The 22,877-nt window shown below is 39.6% G+C and overlaps 1 protein-coding gene across 2 annotated transcripts in view; it reads left to right on the top strand.

Annotated features, from left to right (window-relative positions):
- Window positions 1-22,877, top strand: part of map2k5 (mitogen-activated protein kinase kinase 5) — a 62,201-nt gene that overhangs the window by 10,506 nt on the left and 28,818 nt on the right. For both annotated transcript variants that reach the window (XM_040045649.1, XM_040045650.1), the window contains exons 6-17: window positions 448-515; window positions 623-671; window positions 4,173-4,237; window positions 10,417-10,456; window positions 10,597-10,665; window positions 11,197-11,278; window positions 12,229-12,290; window positions 16,440-16,488; window positions 16,598-16,671; window positions 17,620-17,670; window positions 17,778-17,849; window positions 19,079-19,108. In XM_040045649.1, the coding sequence (XP_039901583.1) occupies window positions 448-515; window positions 623-671; window positions 4,173-4,237; window positions 10,417-10,456; window positions 10,597-10,665; window positions 11,197-11,278; window positions 12,229-12,290; window positions 16,440-16,488; window positions 16,598-16,671; window positions 17,620-17,670; window positions 17,778-17,849; window positions 19,079-19,108 (711 nt within the window). The remainder of the gene's footprint in view (window positions 1-447; window positions 516-622; window positions 672-4,172; window positions 4,238-10,416; window positions 10,457-10,596; window positions 10,666-11,196; window positions 11,279-12,228; window positions 12,291-16,439; window positions 16,489-16,597; window positions 16,672-17,619; window positions 17,671-17,777; window positions 17,850-19,078; window positions 19,109-22,877) is intronic.

Genomic DNA, 22,877 nt, shown 5'->3' with positions numbered 1-22,877 from the left:
CTTTAGTGGACCCAACGCATTGGCCTTTTGATCTCAATTAATATGCTATTTTTAGTATCTCCTTTAAAGGGTCTTGTCTCTCCTTTTGTGTTCATATCTAGGTTGAGCCTGGAGGTCTTTGGAGTAAACATAGATGCAGATGAATAGATGTAAAGAAAAAGTCTCCCACGAGGCACGAAAATGGGAATGTCTTAAGTTTTCGTCTGGACTCTCCCAGCTGATTTTTGCTGTCTTTCTTCCTGTGCTTTTATGCAAATAAAAATTTTCTTCTTCTTCATTTGGCTCTTTTTTTTTTTTTTTTTAAACAGTCAATTGACTTCACAAGCTGAAACGAGAGTCTTGTGTTTTATTGTCCATGTGACCGTGTGCCCTTTTTTTTTTTTTTTTTTTTTTTTGTGTGTGTGTGTGTCTTTTTACATTCTTATGCCTGTCTTTGCACACCTTCAGGTTAATACAAGGCCTAATCCAGCAAATGACTGCAGTCACGCTGTCCCAGACTCTATAGCTAACAACAGGTGAGCTTTCTGGGGCACAAGGATCATGTTACACTACCTGGAATAAACAACTAAACCTCTGGTTGGTAAATGTGGTGAAGTCTGATGTACTGTTTTCTGTCCTCCAGCTTAAAAAAGTCATCTGCAGAGCTGAAGAGGATCTTGACAAATGGCCAGGTTAGTGTGTGCTTTGGGGTTTCTGTACGATTCCAGCCTGTAATCTTACTGCTGTTGCTCTGAGACCTACTGAGGGGCTGTGGGCATGTCATACAGGGTGTGTATTTGGATGTTGTCTCGTCACGCTGACTGCACCCAATATATAGACTTGCTCTCTCCTTTCTCACTCACACGCACTCTGACTCTGTAACTAGTGTATGCATTCAGACACAGTGGCTATCATGTAGGAAGAAAATTAGACATACAGCCTTCCTGGTTTCTGCCTGATTGTTGGGGTTTCACTGTATTACTGTGGGGTCTTTATCTTAAAAAATAAAGTGCCTTGAGGTGACAGTTGTTGTGATTTGGCACTGCATGAATAAAATTGGAATTGAAACCATCCTTTCTCTTTACCTCCATCTTCTCACCTTGCTATCACATTAGTTGTGGTTAAATTAGGCAGGGTCCATTATCACGTGTTGTGTGCAGGCATGTTTACTAGGGGTGCAACGATATTCGTATCGATATTGAACCGTTCGATACAGTGCTTTCGGTTCGGTACGCATATGTATCGAACAATACAATTTAAAAAAAAAAAATTTTTTTTTTTTTTTTTTTTTTTTTTTTTTTTTTTTTTTTTGTGTCCCGTTTGGATCTATAGCCATCAGAATTGTTGTCTTGAGGCCAAGAAAGATGCCAAGAGGATTTATTTTAAGTGGATCATCATATTGGTCCATTTGATTGACCTTTATTATAATTATGAATTTATTTTATTTTCAGTTGCAAACGGGACAGACATGACTGTGGGATAGGACAGGGGGAAAGAATGAAAGAAAGAGGGGGAGAGAAAGAAAGAAAACCAAAGGGGAGAAAAAAAAAGAATACAAAATTTGTAATTTATTTTATCAACTTTCCTTCTGACGATGCTGTCTGTGTTGAGCGCTCAGTGAATCTGCATTTGACTACTCCGCCTAGGCTCGAGAGTGCAGCCTAGGCGGAGTAGTCGAACGCAGATTCACTGAGCACTCAACACAGCCATGGTCAGAAGGAAGAGCGCAGGGCAAGCTAGCGAGACAGAAGTGGACCTCCCCACCCTCATTCAGATCTGGCGTTTGGAATTATTTTGGTTTTCATGTGACGTATGACCTTGAAGGTAAGTGAGTCATGGACTAAAGTAAAACAGTATGTTGGATGTGCCATGCAATGCTCAATTACATGGGTGGGAGCTAGTGTGTTAGCGCAGTTAGCTCGTTAACGTGTTGGCCGTCTAGCCCCTCTGTATAGGGTAGCTCGTTAACGGAGATTTGCCGTGTTGTGGCGTTAAGGTTATTTCAACGAGATTAACGCTGACAGCACTAGTGGGAACACAACGAATATGACTGCACATTTACACCGACATCATCCTAGTGCAAAGACAAAAACAACAAGCATGCATGCTACAAATTTTAGCCGAGTCATTTAGACAGCTGTTAGCACAGGATTCTCCTTATGGAGACCTGATATGTTTAATATGCTGCTGAGAATATAGCCCAGAAGAAGCGGATAGTATAGCTTTTATTTTGGAAAGAGACATTTCTCTGTAATAAACTCTCTTTTCCAAAGATGAGTGATTCCTCAATCAGATACAGGGCTCGCAATATCGCTAGCCCGGGGCTAGCGATTTTTTTCAGTCGGGCTACCAAAATCTATCTCTTCCCTGCCTGTCGGGCTATTGTAGGAAGGAAAAATATATGTCAATGCTTTTGCATTCTTTCAGAAATGTAGCTGGGTAATTATGTCATTGGGTGAGCCACTGTCAATATGTGACATATTGAAATCGTGTTTGGATTTGCGCTTGTTTTTTTTGCTTTCACTTTGCAATCGCGCGAACTGTGTATAGAGAGCGACAGCACTGATCTGTGAGTGATGATAATTTGTGCACCAATTCCTCTGACATCGTCTTATTAATTGTTAGCTTACTATGCAAACATGACAAGTGAAATCTCCCGCAGCTTAAACATGTGAGAGGTTGATCGCGCAGAGAATCGCTGAGCTTATGTGAGTGCGGCAGGATATATATTTCACTACGATGACCTGGATGATTGAGAACCTTCACAGACAGATATATATTTTAGTTCTGCTGAGCCAAATAAGACAGGTCAGGGTGAAGAAGTGACAGCCAAAGAAAAGCTTACCACAAAACGGAGAAGTTATGACAAATCAGACTATAAGGCAAAAAAGAAAGTGCAGCTTTATGGTTTCATGGACAAAAGAATTTCTGTGGCTGCAATATGACGAGCTAAAAAACAACACGCACAAGGGTTAGGGTTAAATTTAAAAACTGTACTTTTGTGTTAAAATATATATTTATAATTTTATAAATGACAAATTAAAAAGGCATGAACATTTTTTTTTGTATCGAAAAAATATCGAACCGTGACACCAAAGTATCGAACCGAACCGAACCGTGAATTTTGTGTATCGTTGCACCCCTAATGTTTACATGCTTACTGCACAGCCTGACCCTTATCAGTACTCATCCACAGTCTAAATATCAAAATAAATGAACTTTTTAAACTAATGTATTGTTAGTCTGCAGCCTCAGTGAACACCACACACACTGAGGTCATGTTGAACGGAGGCAATAATTAGAAATTAAAAATATTCACTTTATTTTGTTAATTAAAAAATGATACACGCAAATAAAAGTACTTTTAAAAATAATGACAAATAAAAAAAGTATTTTTGGCACAAATTTTAAGTTGTGTAGTTACCAAAACGTGTGGTGCTTAGAGTGTTGGATTTATTTTGCTTTTATATTTTTATTTTGCATTATTAAGGGACATATTTTAATATTGAATAGTGATGTTTTGAGTAATTTTCACCCTAAAATCTTAGACCAGGACAAACGTTACATAATGAACTGTAAAATGTATTTATGAATTGAATACATGGTGGCTGTCTTACATAAAAGTATGCTGATATTATACAAAACAACAACATACAACTCTTACTTGTTTTTTCTTGGATTTTATTCTGCCTTCTTCAATGCTTAGTTGATATTTATATTTAAATAAGCTTTGGCTCAATCAATTATTTCATCGTCCTGGTTGGAAAAAATCTACAAAATGTACAAGAGGAGGAAGCTACATGATCACACTCTGACTTTAAAAAACAAAAATGAAATAATTATGAAATGACTGAAAACAAATCATCATTAAATCCTACAACATTCAGCGTCCCACTCGCCCAAACACAGTATTGTTTCTTTGTTTTAAATTGGACAGCAAAACCTTGTATTGATCTCTTCTCCTCCCTCTCTTATTTTGTTTTTCACTCCTTACGTCGCTGAACTTGGACTGACCTGAATTCTTGTCTTGTTTATAGCCTTCAATTACAGTGCAGTCCCATCTCCCTCACGTGCTCACATCTCTGTCTCTCTGCCAGTTTAGTTACACATGTAATCCAGCGGTTGTATTGCTTCTCATGTTATAACATCCACTTACAATCAGTGTAATCCTGGGTGTGTTTCCTTCTCTGCAGATAAATGCCCAAGATATCCACTATCAGGAGCAACTTGGCCATGGAAATGGAGGCACAGTTTACAAGTAAGTGTTTGTTGGCTCTCACGATGAGGCACCAGCATTGCAAGGCCAAAGCACTGTAATGGATAGTGACACTGAAGAGATTATGGTGCATTCAGTAAGCCTGAAAAAACTGTACCTGGCAGATATTCAACAAGAGTGGCTACTTTTAGATTGAGTGTGACTTTTATCATCTTTCTGTCCACTTTTTCTAACAAAATAGGACTCAAAACTACATTTTGTGTGAAGGGTTTTCATTCCTCACAGCACTCTTTCTGTTCAATTGTGTCTCCATCTATCACTCACTGTTTGGTGGGGCATCTGTCAGGCTGATTTTCGTCTGTACCTTCATTTTTTTTTTTATTCTGGGTTGAAGGTTGCAAACATATATGATATCGATTTGGGGCTGTAAGGTATGACAGCCATTGACTTAATTGGCCTATAGTAAAGCACATAACCTACCACCAAGAAGACTTCCATCCTTTCTGGCTAGACAAATGTATGACTGACCTGATAACGTTGTGACAAGGTTGGCATTTGTGTCGCTCCTTCTATCTTTCTTTCCCCTACCTTGTGCTTTCTCTTTCCCATCAATCCTCAGCTATTGAGCTGTTTTATTGAGATTGAAGTATTGATCACTGCTCAGACTAACCTTGGCTTGACGGAGTGCTCTGCTTCTGATAGTCCAACAAATCCAAACATCTATCTTTTTTATTTCTTGATCCTTTTCTTTCCAAACACCTTTTACTCTTTTATGATTTTTCTGAGGTTTTTTTTAAATATATATATTTATAAAGCTGCAGTTTCTTATAGTTGTCATAGAATAAGATTGTTCATCAGTTTGGCACCAGAAGTGGTTACACTGCACAGGGGAAGGCCAATACTGCAAACCCAACAACTTTTCAGTCAATTTAGCCCAGCAAAAAATCTATATGCAATGCTGCTGAACTTTCTAAGGTTGAAAGGAGATGATTTTGAAAAAACAAAACAAGTAATGTTTGTTATTTGTGTTCTATTTATGTGTTTATCTAATTTTAATTTGGCTTTTATTAGTATTTAATGAACATGCTTTAATTATTTGACAGATACTTTTGCAGGTCAGAATCATTTAGACAAGCAAAGGAAACCAAGTGTACTGAAAAATGTGCATGTTGACCGCTCACTCTCATACCATCTTTACTATGTATGATGCTAATTCCATTTAGCAAATTTTGTGACATAGAAATGAGGCGATGCTGTGCCCTCTTCAGGACCTGCTGTTCATTCCAGCTTATATTGGGCCTATCACTTGTGAAGAGCACTACGATAAGCTCCCCACCTTTTAACCTCTTAGCCCATTTATGACCTAGAGCCATTTAGACTCAATTGGATGTTACCAACATCTCAGCTCTCCATAGCCACATGCTGACCTAACCATCCATCAATGTCAGCCTTTGTTTTTTATTACACACTCTTTCAGAGGTCCATCTTGTCCGCCACTCCTACTGACTCTACGCCTTATAAATACAATAACAAGGACACACAGGCTGTACTTGTGACTCGTGGCGGTGCAATTAAAAGAAGCACATTTGCCTGGCTGTGGTGACATCTACTTAGACATCCACGGCTGCTCCTTTAGTGTCCCAGCCCATTTTCTCCATTGATTTTATTTTTCCTTTATATTGATCATTGCATTTCAAATGGCTGTGCTTCACTGGTTGATTGCTCTTAGATTTTCTAGTTGTCTGAAGAACCAGAGGCATTGTGTTTCCATATATCTGTCATTACAACGACCCTTAAAAAGGAATGCTTTTTTTTTTTTCCAAATTTTTTGTTTCCTTTATTAAATTTGGTCCAATATATGAATTTGTGCAGTGATGGGTAAGAACTAGAGCCTTAACAGATATATCAAATACATTTTGGGGATGGATAACTTCACCCATAAATGCTCAAGCCTTCTCTGAGTGAAACTGTTTCCAGCTGTGCTGCAGTGTTTGGCGTGATACATGGATGTCCCACTCTAAACACTTGATCTGCATTTTTACCAAACTTGAGAACAGCATTGGTCAAGTAAAGCTATTTAAACCTATTTTCTGCATATTCCAGCATGTAAAATAAAATAGTTTTTTGTGTTTACACTCACTCTTTCAAATAGATGCAAGTAAAACACAGCAGAAAATTAAAAAAAAAATCAAAGACTCAGCGGTCCTGTTGCTCTATTTTCACCTGTATAGCATGAGTGGGGCAGGCGGAGGTTTGCCCTGGTGCAGGTGTGTCGCAGCGGACAGTGGAAGGATCCAGCAGTTTCTCTGTGAATTTCACATTTCCGTGGCAGCGTACTCGGCGCTTGCTCGGACGTTTAGGGTGTTTTTCGTTGTAAAAAGAAGTTTTCTTCCCACACAGTGAGCAGCGGACGCTAATGTTTTTGTCACTTTTTACGGAATCAAACTCAAAGTAAGGTCAGTATTTCCTCGCTTTAAACGCTGCACGGTCATATGCTCTCCCGCACTCGTTATATTATCCATTGTTGATTTGTTGCCACGAATGTCGCACTCGCTTACGTCACTGTCACGAGACACTCTTGCAAAAAAAAATCACGGTTTTAGTAACGCCCTAACGCAGCGTGCTTACGGGAAAGTAACGATAATCAAATTGCCTTTTTTTGCAATAGTAATCCCTTACTTTACTCGTTACTTGAAAAAAGTAATTGGATTACGCGTTACTGCCCATCTCTGCTTGAGAATAAATAGCACCTTTTGCACCAATCTTAATGTTGAGGATGTTGATCCAAAGACCAAATGGCAGTATCCATTGAAGTCAACAGTGGCTCATAAAGTGTGCTCAACACTCTTTTTAAGCATTCAAGGTGAGGATCAGACTGTTGGTCGTGCTATAACTTCCTGAATCATCTAAATCGGATAATTTAGTGCCTGCAATCATACCCGGACCTACTGCACATTAAAAACACAGGCGTACTTTTTGACTATACCAATACATTTCTCACTCATCGCCTAACCTTCCTTCAGGTTTAGCTTCCTATCATCACATCCTCTGTCCTAAAATCAAATTCAACTTGATGGGTTGCCTGCGTGCTTTGTGCATGTGCTCAGCCCAGGACTTCTATGGAGCAATGTACAAGGCTGATTATGAAGTGGTGAATATAATTTAGATGAGTTATGGTTTTTGATATTTGTATATGAAGACCTGTTAAGCTAACTTGGGTCTCATTAATGCACATCTATATCTGGGGTGACCGTGGCTCAGGGGGTTGGGAATCGCATCTGTAACCGGAAGGTCGCCGGTTCGATCCCTGGACTCTCTGTCCTGGTCGTTGTGTCCTTGGGCAAGACACTTTACCCTACTTGCCTACTGGTGTTGGCCAGAGGGGCCGATGGTGCGATATGGCAGCCTCGCTTCTGTCAGTCTGCCCCAGGGCAGCTGTGGCTACAACTGTAGCTGCCTCCACCAGTGTATGAATGTGAGAGTGAATGAATAGTGGTATTGTAAAGCGCTTTGGGTGCCTTGAAAAGCGCTATATAAATCCAATCCATTATTATTATTATTATTATTTCATCCACAAGAGGCCTGTTCACAAAAATATTGAGCGTTTTTCACACAGTGGTAAAGAAACCTTTAAACGCTTTTTATTTGAACTCTGGATTTCTGCTCATAATGTTTTGGATAATTAGGGAGCCTTTTATGTCTCTGTGTTTGGGTTTCTGTCAGTCTGTGGCACTTGGGTGACCGGTGAAAGCAGTATCAGGTGAGGGAGTCAGGGAGAGAGAAATTCAGCTCGTCGTCCATGTGGCAGTGTAAGCATAGCACGTTAGCCCTGATCCAGGAGGCCGATCTCTAACCCACGGCCCCAACTTCAGAGACATAGAGAGAGGCCCTATGAATACTGCATGATGAAGCTTTTATTACAGAGCGAGCTAGAGTGTAAATAAGATCCAGGCAATGGGGCACGTTTACTGGGGTCAGATCAGGGGGAAGTGGCAGGGGGTGGCTATGTAACCTTGTCCCCATGTCTCCTGCTGTCACAAGCCTGTCACTGTAACTCATACAGGGATGTTTGGCCCTGAGACAGTCAAGGACAACCTCAGAATAAAGCTTCAGTGCAGTAGAGGTCCTATTGCATCTCCACCCCTAAAACATGCCCTGAACATGCATTTCTTTAAACTTGGAGATTAAGAAGCTAGTCACTGTTTCTTTTGTGGCCTCCTTTAGCTGCAGAAACCACCATCAGATGTTTCCTATAGTTGAAATGTTTGTAACTTGAGACTTGCATGACAAGGAAATAACTTGCAGAGGACCGCTCTTCCTCCAAAACCATGCAAGTCCATCAATATTTCCAGACTTCATAGAACAGCTTATAGCTTGCTATGCATCATAATTGGCTGAGGTTAAGATCATTGTAGAATTTGTACTTCCTTTATTCCTGAAAAGCAGTGTTCAGTTTTTCAACATTCTTAGCCTCCTCAGTGAGAACAATAAGTTGTTTAAACCACGTCTTCACCGTGCTAATCTCCTTTCAGGCTGCCACACTTACACAGCCTGCCCAGTCAGTATTTAACATGTCTACCCCTGCAATCTTGCCTCAATTAACATCTTTGTCTTAATTAAGAAGCAGCAGTCATGCTTAACTGATATTGATTGTAGCTTAAAGGAAGACCGAGACATCAAAATGAAAACAAGGCTATCAGCCTTCGTGTTCAAAGAGCTCTGGTCTAGAAAGATGACGCTTAAATTCTTAAACACTGTATCCGTCTTGAGGCAAAAAGAAATGACAGTGTGAAATCAGAAGAAGCTAATGGAAAAAATATTTAACAAAAAACAACAAAAAAATCTGGCCTTCTTGTTTTATCTGTAAAATTTGGCTCATGGCAGAACTTTGTCATGGGTCCTGACACAAATTGAAGTTGCAAGTAATTCAGAGGATTATTTAAGCAATACTGACTCTACTACCTGTAGATTCAAGGAGAGGGCATAGAAGCTGAGACCCTGTAGCTATCAGTGAATTTAATAAATTGTTTAATATGTGAGGTTACTGTTTCTTCTCTGGACACCTTGAAATAAATGACAATCACTTAAATGTCTGAAGTTTGTCTTTAATTAGGGGAAAAAGAGAAATGTGGCATGGCTGTAGTCAGAAAGCCAGAGCCAAAGTTAGCTCTAACTGTGGGTAAAAACCTGAAAGGCACTAATAGGTACCATTAATTAAAGGCCTGGGACAGTTTAGAGGTATCTGTCCGAAGAGAAATGCGATCCTCCAATCTTAGACACATTAATCACACCTTGTGCAATGCTCATTCTCTCTGGATGACCCACAGACGGTTGAGTAGCCAGGTATCACATTTACTAAGCCTGTTTGTGAGCTAACCAGCCTGTGTGACGTACACTGAAGCCAGCTCATCCCCATCACCTGACAGCTGTTGGACAGTATTTGTCCTTGAGGATTGTATGTTGAGAGGTCACCGGTCCCGTAAACTAACCTTTCAAGGGCTGTAACTAAAGCCGATGTTTGGCATTAAGGAGTTTGATAATTAAATCATTATGGGGCCAGGTCGGTGGCTGCTGCTTTACTTGCAACTCAAAACTCTGTCTGGAGCAACTAGACAGAGGGCTGACTGCATCAGGTTTTGCGTGATGCTTTCTGACCTTGAAGAGAAATAACAGCAGGATTTTGTCAGTCTGGTTTAGACTCTGCTCAAAAAGTCCGATGTGGATGATTTATAGTCAGTTCTGTTGGTCAATAAAACATTATTGAACTAACTGTAGCATTACTCGCATCATCACAGCTTGTGGTGGTTTTAATCAGATAGTGTTGCATGTTTTTCTTTCAGAACAGAGTCTAGAGCAGCTTCATGTAATAGAAGTGTTAAAGGGAGTAAACTTTAATGGCAAAATATGAATTTATGAGCAAAGTATGGCCCTCACATTCACCAGATATGAACATCATTGAGACTCTATGAAAAATGCTGTAGAAGAATAAGAAGCTACTTTCAGCTGCTCCCTTATTCATAAGGGGTGAATATGGGACTATTTGTATGAGGCAGGTTTATTAAATACTGAGTAACGAGGGTGCTCAAACTTGTATAAATGCCATATTTCTTTCATTTTGTAAGTTCATTAAATAAAAAGTAACAATATATTACTGTCTGAGACTGCATTCCCTTTTTTCAGTTTTGTTTTAACCTTATTGTCTTCTCTTTTGACCCATCCAGAGCGTACCACGTTCACGGCAAACGGGTTTTAGCTGTCAAGGTGAGAATTCCTTCCATTTACATGACGATCATAGTGCTTACCCTTTCATTTAGTCCATCCCTTTGAAACATCAGCGGAATTTGTTGGTGTCGAGTTTATAATTTTGATGCCCCTTTTGTCTCGCCCATGTCTGATTGCAGGTCATTCCCCTGGATATCACGGTGGAGTTACAGAAGCAAATCATGTCAGAATTAGAAATTCTCTACAAGGTTAGTTTTGAACGACTAATTTGCCTCCTGTTCTTCACCAAAACATTTTTTTCTCCACTGATGTCTGATGTCCTACCGCACCTACATTTTTAATTAACCATGAGTCTAACTAATGAAATGCCATTTATCACCTCTGGTCTTACTTACTAAGCCGGGGATCAGTGATACCTGAATGAACAGGCACACAAATGTGTGTGTGATCTGAGAAAGAATATATACATAGTCTGTGTGTGTGTGTGTGTGTGTTTGTGTAATTGAATGATAAATGTAATACTTCTTTCAGCAGTTAGACTTGCAATGGATGCTGCAGTGATGCTTTTGAATCATGGACTGAAATTTTAAAATCTGATCACAAAAAGCTTTTGTGCAGTTCATTGCAGTTGTTGCAACTTAACACTCAAATTCCTGATAATTTTTCTTTTTTCTTTTCAAATTTATTTATTTTTATTTATTTATTTTTTTTCGTAATCCTGAATAAATATTTTTGGCATGCTCTTATATGATCACATTTTCTGTGCTCTTAAATTGCAGTGTGATTCTCCCTACATCATCACTTTCTTCAGTGCCTTTTTTGTAGAGAACAGGATATCAATATGCACAGAATTTATGGACGGTGAGTTTCTTTGCGACTTAAGCAAGTAGCTTCTGTTTTTTTCCTTTGCTAGCTACAGTTGTATAAAAGAGACTTTGGGGGAAAAGTCCTCTTTCTCTCTGCCGTGTACCCATTTACACTTCTGCAGATCAAGAGAATGTCTGATCGCTGTAAGCTGTTTAGCATGCCTGTGTGCTAAAAGCTACAAGGGCGTGATAAATCTTGACTTAAGTGCAGTTGTAGGTGTATTTGTGTGTGCCTTTACTGGTGTGAGATGGAGAACTGTGGGGTTTTTTTTTGTTTTTTTGGGGGGAGGTGGAGAAAGCTGTATATGTTTGTCAAAGTGTGTGTTAATGCAGTGATTTCCCTCGATTCACACATTTTCTAGCTTGTCAGCAGTCTGTATAACTTCTGAGTACTCTGTTAGTTCATGAAACATCATGAAATTTCTGGATGTATGTGTACAAATGTAAACAGGTTCACATATAGCAAACACTGAATGATGATTGGGTATAATTGTGTATAGTCGCTGTAATTTTGCAGAATACTTGGATGATATCCTCAGTATCACTTTATCTTAAATTAACTGGGTAGGGTTTTGATGATGTTATAAAAAAAATGACTGATTAGACTTTTATTATTACTACTACTATTATTATTACTTTTATTATTTCATTTTTATTTATTGATTATTTATGTATTTAAATTAGTTTTGTGTACTTTTTGCAGTGTATATGTAGGTCAGCATTGCTCTCTTGGCAATGATGTCAGTTCAGGATCTGTGGGCTAGATAAGTAATATAAAACCGGGATTAAGATGAAATGAGCATTTCTTCTTTCTTTTTTTTTAATCTGAATTGTGCAACATGTCTGTATTACTGTAACGCTCTAAATATACATACGCACATACACTTATACATGCATACATTGACACTGACTAACCTGTGTCAATGGGAAATCTGTGTTGTGCAGGTGGCTCATTGGACGTCTACAAAAGAATTCCAGAGCACGTGCTTGGAAGGATTGCTGTGGCGGTAAGTGTTCATAAAGTATGCAGAGTTTCCCTGCTGTAAAGTTAAAACCTTTTTTTACTCCATATACAGAGCTCTAGCTGCGAGCACAACAGACCCCACCTACCTGCTATTCAAACTTTCTGTTTGCAAGAAATCAGCCAATTGACCCTGTGCACGAGAAAATGCTGACTTCCTGGTTTGAGACCGGATGTGGGGTTGTGCATTTCCGGTAGATTTACTTTGCGGTCAATCGCTACTGTGAAGATATCCTCCAAAATCATGTCCAAAACTCGAAAACGGAAAGATTGCGTTAAGTTACAAAGAGGAGAAGGTGGGAACACTCACCACTGTTGTGTCATAAAAAATCTAATGATCAATTTTGACGTTTAAAGCGTTTAGATCGATCAGTTGTTTACATCACTCAACACAAGCAGAACTGCATTACAAAATCAGAAGACACATCGTCCACATTCAGAAGCACATCTCTGTATAGTGACTGGTCTTATGATTTAAACAGGCAAATGTTCAGCATTCAAACTACAGGTGAAGAATAGTCAAACCAGATGTTTCCCCGTTATGTCGATATCAGCTAGTCAAGTACACACCTACACAGCATGTTAACAAACCGTGAAAAAAGCCACACAAAAAATGAATGATTGCTGGTAAGGGTTTCTATACATTAGTATTTACGAAGGGTATGTTGTGACTTACCTTCAAAATTACAGCGGTCCCCCGCTATAACGCGGTTCACCTTTCACCTCGCTGTTTCGCGGATTTTTTAGTGCAAGTTTGCATGCTTTTTTTTTTTTACATCACATTGTGTCCTGCGTCCTGATCGCTGCAGACGATCTCCTCCGTGACGTCTCTCCTGTACAGTACAGAATTGCTGCATCGATTGCTAGCAGTGTGACTCTGAAGTGCAGTACTGTATGTCCACGATGTCCACGAAACGTTTTGCACCGTCAAAAAATAAAATTGGCTACTTGATTTCACCTATCGCTGGTTATTTTTAGAACATAACACCCGCGATAAACGAGGGACAGCTGAGAAATATAACATTTGAATCCCTTTTCTCTTTTGCTCTGAGGCGCGGGGGAAAAATATCGACAAGTCGATGAACATCATTTACAGATGTATTGGGTAAATGCCCAAGACATCTATAGAAATGTAAATCGCCGCCTGATTCATTCATTTGCTTAACTTGTTTTGGACCGTAAACCAGGTGCGAATAGGACACCGGAAACTAAGCTCCCCACAGGAGTTTCCGCACCGGAAGTAGCATATGCTAACGTGCACATAGTCAATCAGATAAAAGTTGGTTTAAAGGGATTTGGTGCAGCACTAAAAAAAAATTTCAAATTGCGGATGAATAGAGGCTAAACAATTGTCTAATATAATATAAATATACAATATTTTAAATAGTGAAGTCAAAATTCAGGACTTTTTATTGCCCCTCTGTTAGCCTGGTTCTTCCAGAGGTTTCTACCTGTTAAAAGGGAGTTTTTCCTTCCCGCTGTTGCCAAGTGATTGCTCTGATTGCTGGGTTTTCTTTGTATTATTGTAGGGGTTTTATCGTAAAGTATAAAGTGCTTTGAAGTGACTGTTGTTGTTGTGATTTGGCACTATATGAATAAAACTGAACTGAAGCGAATTACAAAATTACAGTTATACTACCAATACTAAAGGAGTTATATATGTTGACATGTATAAAAAGTATAGCATCAACAAATTGTGTATATACATATCTAAGCATATATAATATGTTATGGCAAAGCCCTAGGGAGACGGTTAATTTGTACTTCTTGTACTTTTTAGGATAGCGCTGTCAACCCTCTATAGCACATATGTTTCAAAGTTGTGGCCCAAAATACAAAACTTAAGTGATGTCACTCAGTATAATTAAATATTCATATTATTTTAATGCATTATTATGAAAAAATGTTTTAAAAAAAATGTTTTTCTGACCACTGTTGATGTCTGGGATCATCGTCATTCATCAGGATTGGGTATTGATAACATTTTTATATCAATGCCAAATGAATAAATAATATAAAATCCTGCTTGTAAACATGAAACCATCGCTAAAAGCTTGGAGGCTTACCGTTACAATGAATTGGACATTTTGTAACTGTTTCTCAGTCCCACCTGGCTCTCGATTCCCTTTTCTAGTCGGTGGTTTTACCTCTTGAATTTAATTGCCCATGCGTGCGTGGCAATCACAGTTTCAGTGTGACCTGTTATTTGTTTGCTGCAAACAAAACGGACCTGAGACAAAAACTCATTTAAGGTATTAAAGAAATAAAGACAGGAGAACCACAGGTGTGAATTTTTCAATTAGCCCTTATTAGGTGAATGATGGACAAAGTGAGTGTTGTTTTCCTCGTACTCGCCCCGTGTCCGTTTCTCCCTCATGTTCTCCTCTCAGTTAAAACTCACATTTTGATCGTATTTGGCCTTGATGTTGATTAATGCATGCCTCTGTTCCACACTCATTACCCTTCTCCTGTCTCCACCTCCTCTTTTCTGTCTCTCTCCTTTAACTTTGTCCGTAATCAAACAATGACAGCTATTTAGTCAGTGTTAATTCTAATTCACAGCTTTCCTTCCTTTCCACTGTCACAGTTGTTAATTATCACAGAAGGAAAAGCACCCAAGAGGGTGCGAGTGGAGCTGCAGACGCCAGTTGTTGCGCTTGCACCACAACCTTTCAAAGCAGCAGGACTTCAGAGAGCTTTTGTGATTTCTTAATTTATCACAGAGGTTGTTTTGCACGAGTGCTGGATGACGGGAGCCTTGAAGCTAAAATCTGCTGTCACACCCCGTAAATGAAGAAACCACCACAAAGCAACATTACACGTTTGCAAATGACTTTAATACTTACTTCTTACTTTTCTAGGTGCCCTAAACTGCCTCCTTCCTAATTCTTCAGCTATTTTCTCTTTTCTCTAGAGAGAAAGTCAGCTTGTTCAGAAAGAGTTTCTTGTGTCTGTATTCACTTCTTGTTGGTTGCTTCCTGATTCTCCCTTTGTCACCAGAGACTTGTAGACATTTTACTGGAATGCACCTCATAATTTTAGCCAATTTGATGTCCATGTTTCCTCAAATGACTTCATAGCTTAACATTGTTGTTGGGATAGACTGTAGAACTTGCCTACAGTATTGTGCAGAAGTCTTCTCCCATTTCTCTGTGTATTGGGAAATAGCAGTTTATTGAAATGTGTGCAAGCATAAACTGGAGTTTGTAAAATTAGAAAGAGTTAAAAGTCAGTATTTTGTGTTAACACCTTTACTCTTAACCACAGCCTGAACTCTCCGAAACCTCTTTTCCACTTGCATCTACTCAGCTCGACTCTACTGGATTCTACTTGGTTTTTAGGGTTTTTCATTAGGTGCTCGTTTTTAAGTACAAAGTTGGCTGGGGTTGCAAGCGAGCCGAGTCTAGCCAAAAATGTGATATCAACGTGATAGTGACTCTGTCACAAGAAACAAGCCGAAGCAGAAATAGAGAAGTACTTTTGGGCAGCTCTGTTCCTCACAGTTTAATTATTTGACGAATTCTGTGAAAAGTGAAACCACGGCTCTCGTCCCCTTCACTCATAGGAATGGACTGAGAGGACTCAATGAGCCTTTGAGCAACACGCTTTTAAGCCGTTTTACAGATCTAAAAGCCCATTAGACTAGGGAGACAGATATTTCACTGCCTTATTCACCTGCAGGTCTATAATTTAAATGCTCTGTTACTTAAATGTGGGAACTAATATTCACTGAAACAAGGCAGCAACTCCATACTTGTCTTTAAAATGATGTAATTCACAAGTTGTTTGGCTAATACCATCACGCCATACTACTCCTTGAGGTTAGTCTGGTACAAACGTGACAGATTGTGCAAGCTGGTCTTAGTTGAATCTCCTATAATCACCACTTTATTATACAGCGACAGTTACTCTGAAGGAGTCCTTCCATCATGCCGCATGCTGGGATCCTGGAGCCTGTTCACCTGCTGCTAAATTTTGTTCTTTAAAATGTGTCACTTTATAACTGAACTCTTTCAATACAGAGGTGGCGATAAACCTGAGTTAATGTGAAGTAGTTGTTATTCACCAGGGTGTGCTGGTTACACGCCTCATGCTGTCAGAATTGATAGTTGTTCTCTGCCGCTTGTGTCTCTAGGTAGTCAAAGGCCTGACGTATCTGTGGAGCCTGAAGATACTTCACAGAGGTGAGTAAGGTAGTGCACGGCCTCCGTGTTATTAAAAAAGAGCAGGGTTGATAAAGACAAGCCGCGGTGTGCTGATGTTGCAGTTCTATGAAGCAGTTTGTCTCCACAGATGTCAAGCCTTCCAATATGCTGGTGAACACCCGAGGACGAGTCAAGCTCTGTGACTTTGGTGTCAGCACACAGGTACACTGATTTGTTTGTGCGAGCATGAGTGAGAGAGGAAAAGAGAATGGGAGATAGAGGAGAGAAGAAAAAGAACAGTTGTCTGTGGCTTCAAAAACCTCAGTCCTGTGCTCTCGGCGTGTCTGTGTGCGCGTGCATATGGTCAGCTTGTCAATCACCACATTCATTTTCCAACTCAAGACATCAGCGCTGTCCCAGGGGTCTTCCTCTCACATTAACCCCCCACCTCCATTGTTCTGCAGCCTCTCAGAAAAATCACTTGTTATAATTATGACCCACACACACAACGCCAAGCCTCATTGATATGTATTCAGTAGATTGGGGGGAAAGCGTGGGTGACGGACAATGGAGTGCGTGTGTGCAAGTCTGTGTGTGCATCAGCGTGCGTTTTGTAGTGTAATCATCAGGGACAGACCTTCACCGCTCCCCAAAACATCAACCCGAGGTCTGCTTTTTTAACACACATCGCTTCTGTGGTAAATTGTTATTCATTTTTAACCTCCACTTCCTTGCTCAACTCCAAGGTGAATTTACACCCTCACTGACTTGTCTTTTTAACTATATTTTTCTGTTAAAGTCTTTTCCACTCATATACATGCTTCCTCACTCTTTCATGCTCCACAGGGCATGCTCACAAAAAAAGGAGAAAAAAACAGCCTTAAGGGAACCGACACTCATTATCACAGTCCTGTCATTGATGGCATGTGCCATTGTGTCCACATGCACAAACTCACTAATGTCTCCTTGTCTCACTCCTGTTCCTTTGTGCGATGGTTTAGTGCAGCCCAAGATATCGACCTGACATGTCAGTAGGTTTACGTAAAGAAACTTAATCCCCCTTGTTTTTCTTTATTCCTTGACATGACCTTAGTTATATCAAGTTATTTATGCTGTGATCATTTTAATACTTTTTATCGTTTACTCACTTAAATGCTGTTTTATTTGCAGCTGGTGAATTCCATCGCCAAAACATACGTGGGAACTAATGCATACATGGCGGTGAGACACCACTTGAGTTTATTCTCGGATACTTTTGAATTTGTTTTAATGCAGTTATACGTTGGTCTCTGACTTTGTTTTTACACTTGTTTGTTTTTGCTTCATAGCCGGAAAGGATATCAGGAGAACAGTATGGGATCCATGCAGATGTCTGGAGTGCGGGCATCTCTTTCATGGAGGTATAACAGTTTTTAAGTGACTTTATGATACACTTAACTGTTACATGAGCGGTCCATTTAATGGCAGATTTAGCTGCAGTGTAATTAAAATGTAATGGGTGGTATCGCATGTGTTAAGTCTTGTCTGTTGCTCATTGTGTGTGGAGGTTTATCAGTGTCACTGTTCTTCTCTCCACATAGCATCGATAAAGTGCTTAACTGACAGTGTGTGTTCAAATAACATTTTAATTTCAGCATCCACCTCCCCGGTCTTTTGTCCTCCTGCTGACATTATTGATTCTCCATCTGTTTCTGTCTCCAGCTCTCCTTCAGCACTATAATAAACGATTGTGGCTTCTGCCTCACCTTTGTTGGTCAATAAATTTGATATCATTACAATTATAACTATAATGGAGTTTGCAGTGGTGTCAAACGTATTGACGTAAGTTTGCGTGATTAAGACATATAGTCGTTTTATAAGAGTCTGGTCTCTTTGTTTCTAGCTGTGGACGTGCGCATTAAGCCGAATGAATTGGGTTGCAGTCCTGCTCCCATCTTTACTAGTTAGTCTGTTTATGTTGAAGGAAAGAGCTGAGCATTTTGACAATTTAATAAAGTAATGTTGCCAATAAGCTGCCCTTGACCAAGATGAAAAATGTCCACCCCCAAGTGAATTGCAAAATGTCAGGGAGAGCTGACACCCAACACCCCAGTGAAAACAACACACACACATATTATACGCAACTGCCCTCCAATGGTGTCCCCCTTCTCTTTATCCCTCTATTCTGTTCTCTGCAGGTGGTAATTGTGCGTGTGGGGGGGTTATTAACTAATGGCTGATGTTGTTTGATGAGGAAGTGTTATCAGCAGGTGGGCACTAAGCTTACCTCAAAGACTGAAAGTCTCAAGTTCTGCACGCTCGAGTAGCTTCAGCTGCATTTTGCTTCCTTGTCTACACTTGAGATTTTATGCTATTAAGACACTGCTGATGGCAAGGTGTTTGTACAGTAACACATAATGATGGATACCCTATCATTGCCCTTTACAGTCTATCTGAATGCAGTCCTGTGGTCATACAGGAAGTTTTACCTTTGTGAGGTTTCATTTGTCAGAAAAAGTATTGCTGTGTGTTTTTGGTTGCATTTTAATCTGAGACTCTCACGCAGGACTTCTTAGATGGATGGATAAAACTAAATTTGTTTATTGTCAGATATACTTGAGAATTAATTGTTATCATCTTCTCTATACAGCTGGCGCTTGGCATGTTCCCGTATCCACAGGTAAGGGCTTTTTTTTTTTAATGGATTATGGCACTGATGAATAAATGCTGGGAGTTTTGATCTGCTTCAAATAATTTTTCTGGAAGGAGTTCCTGTTGGATGTTTATTCTTGTAATAGTTTTCTTGATAGATAACAGTTTCTCTTCTTGAAATAATTTAGTACTGTATGTTAAGACAAAATAAGAAACAAAGAAAAATTGCAAACAACCTGAAGACCGCTCAGCACTGTGCTGATTAGGCTTTTTGTTGGCCAGCTTCTCCCACCCAATTCTAAACTGCTGGATAATTTTCTCTTTATTTTTTTAATTGTAGTTTTCTATTTATAGGAGAAAACTGGAATCAAACCCCCGGGAAACTGATTTCCTCTTGTTATCAATTCATCTAGATCAGTTTTTGATTTACAGTTTCAAGTGTATGAACTGCTTTTTGGGCTTATTTTTTTCCCCCCATTACACTAAGTTAAAATCCTGCTCAAATGTAATTGCTACAGAAGTGGCTTCCCAATCCCATCAAGTCTTAATTAGCCCTTTTAAGATGGGTTTATCTCACTAATCCCTAGCTGAGCAATCTCAGTCTGGTTACCTCAGGTTACCTCCTGGCTGTCCACCTTTACAAAATTTGAAGGGGCAGGTCTTATTTAGGAAAATTTGTTTCTGAAGTTAGACTGATTGTGTGAGAGTATTAGTTATTTATAGATGAGCTGGGATTTTCCATTTCTGCCCGTCAGTGCATTTGACAAAAAGTCTTACACGGTGAATCAGTTATTTTATTTTTTTAATGGTTTGTTGTGTGCAACAGTTGGACTGCTCTGTTAGTCAAAACGCGCTTGAAAATAAGTGATTTAAAAGGCAGACTGTTTGGTAACTGCTGCACCATCTGCCCATGGATTGGCGAGTTACTGATTATTTTCAGGAACGCCAGTTATCCTTCCCGAGGAGAGCAGACATTCAATAAATGAACGAGCCGGACATCTTTTATAAGGCTTAAAAATCTCAGGATGTATGCATGAAAATGTGCTCTTGTATGCCATTGGTCTTTTGGCTGATAATGTCCATTGCCTCTGTTTAATGATGTTCTCCAGTAAAAGCCATTTGTCATGTGTTTTGACAGGAATTTATTCAGCACCTCTTTTTGTGCTTTCACAGTAAACATCTGTCTGCGAGACTGATTAGAGTCGCGATGTAGCTCTTGACTTGTTTTCAGCGTCGATCGTTAATTCTTAAGTACGATGAAAAGCAAGTGCAGGTCTTTGTGCAGGAAAGCAAAGGTGTAGATCGTGTAGTAACGTAAATGTCATACAGTGATCGATCTGTGCGCCTGTAGCCTTGGGTGTGTCTGATTTGCGCGCTCTCCTCTCTTCATTTGATTCCGTCATTATCATGTTAATCGCTAATGTACGAGAGGCACTTTAGTCCTCCCTCGTTGATATAAAAGGGGTGGACAAAATAGAAACACCTCTCTGTTTTTGGTAAGGCTCTCTACCATCACGCAGCTTTCCTCATCTCGGTGTTAATTTTCCCCTAACTCCATATGGCACTGCAGACAGTTCACCTGCAGGCTGTAGCAGAGCAGTGTGGCGAGAGCGCTCGGATCCAGCTCGTCAGGCGCAGCCTGCCAAAGTCCTCGGGCCTAAGCTGTCATTTTTGCAGACGCTGGCACAGCTGTCTGTGCAAAACCCCCTGCTACACTTCACAGAGAACATTTTAGCACAGGCTCAGAAAGAAGTTGTAGAAGATTAAAAGAGGGAGGAAAAATTAGAAGAAAATCTGTGGCGTCTGAATTTTTACTTAGTGAAAAATGCTGGATGACTTATTAAAGCGGTGTGGCGTTTAGATTTCACCCTTTGAAGGAAGTAAAGGAAGGGAGCGTGTGCGCGTTCCACTTGCTTTTATTTGTCGGACGTTGTTTAGTTAATGGATTATCCTCCATTCATTGTTGTGTGAGTGTGTATGCATGCACAGTGGAGTCATCACCTCATGTTTGTCATGATTAGAGATTGTCTCTTTAATTCCACTTCACCACATGTCGGGATTCATTTGCATTCTTTGTCAGGAGTTAATGGAGTTTTGCACGGCTCGCTCTGAAAGTCTTTGAAGACACCAGACCTGATGTGATGTGTATACAGCCGCCAGCAGTATTGTATCTGATTGATTTGTTGTCTTTTTTGCTTGCTTTATGCTGGCTTTTGTTTCTCTTCATTTTGTCATGTTTTTTTTGTCCCCCCCCCCTCAAATTTGAATGGATTTGTGGATGAAATGCCGTGTCAATCTTTAGTGTGTCTGTTTCAGGAACTTTCATTACACGTCAGCGCATCCATCAGAGAATATAGATGCTTTCCTTTTGTTGCTTTGTTTTTTCACTCTGAAATGAAACGGAGAGGAAATGGTATCTGTTCCCACAGTGTAGTGTGTGTTGTAAACAATGTTTGCTGTAATTTTTTAGCTCGCTACAACAAATCCAAACTGCTTCATGCTTTGTTCGATCACGTGTCCTCCGTCAGCAAGCTAGTTAACATTTTGTTTCAATAGATAAGTAATCAATATGTGAAGTCTTAACATATTATAGGACCTTTTGTTTATTGCAGTGCTAATTATTGTCACTTGCACATTTTTGGACGTTTCGCTTACAACTCATTTTGGCTCATCCGTGCAGCCGAAAACTGATTTTAATGATCTGTTGTCTTGACTTGATAGCGCTTCCTTTAATCAATCACGTTGCAAATCTAAATTTAACACTTAGAGAATCTAATTTGAGCAGTATTCCTGTGGCTAAGGATGAAAGGCTGGCAGCTGAAGGAGAACAGAGATGAGCTGCTTTCATTGCATGATGTTTCATAGCCTTCATTTTCAGGGAAACGCATCTCAAGCTAATGCAACAGCATGCTTGTTGTTGACCTAACAGCTACGAAAACAGAGGTGTGGACCTCTCATTATATAAGCATATCTTCATTTGGGCCCTTAATCATAATGAAAACATGCCTGTCAGTTTTTGAAAGTGATGTATTTTTTTTCTTTTATTATCTATCTAAAAGAGAGTTTTTTAGATTCATTACCCTTGAAGAAATGTCTTCTTTCAAGAGGGGAAAAGCCATCTGATCTTTTAGACGTGTTTATTGAGCGGCTCTTGAAAGGGACAGAAATCATTTGACATCTAAAAATTGATTTTGTGACTTCTTATTTTCATGCTGAGCAGACTGTGATGGTTTGAAGTAATGAGAGAAGCTCAAAAACTTGAGTGGGCTCTCCACCTCAAAGACGCGAGAAGCTGGTGTTTATTTCCTACACAGCTACATTTGCATACACACACACAGAGACAGCTTTATACACTCACGTACACAATACAGGTGTTTGTTCATAGCTAACATACAAATAAAAGTCTGAGTCCATCTATTTTCTTCTGTTTATCTAGTTCAGGGCCATGGGGTGGCTGGAGTCTATCCCAGCTGTCATTGGGTAAAAGGTGGGGTACACCCCAGGCAGGTCACTGGTCTGTGTCACGCTGCTTACCAAGAGAGTTTATTTCTGTGCACACTTAAGCAAACATGCTTCTTTTTTTTTATGCCTTTGGGATCTAGCTTTTTGATTATTCTTTTTATGGGTTCTATTTTATCTTTTTATTATTATTTTTTATTTTTAGGGTGGGATACATCTACAGTCTTCACCACACGTCCAGTCTCGTATTAATTCACTATGAGTCACTGGCACAGAGATTCATTTACATCTTCCGCTAGTAGTTTAGTCAGATTGTGTTTATGACTTAGGAGAAGATT

The sequence above is a fragment of the Simochromis diagramma genome, unplaced genomic scaffold (genome assembly GCF_900408965.1).
Source record: "Simochromis diagramma unplaced genomic scaffold, fSimDia1.1 OVJJ01000079.1, whole genome shotgun sequence".
NCBI lineage: Eukaryota > Metazoa > Chordata > Actinopteri > Cichliformes > Cichlidae > Simochromis > Simochromis diagramma.
The sequence above is the reverse complement of the archived record's forward strand: the minus strand, read 5'-3'. Positions and strand labels throughout refer to the sequence as shown.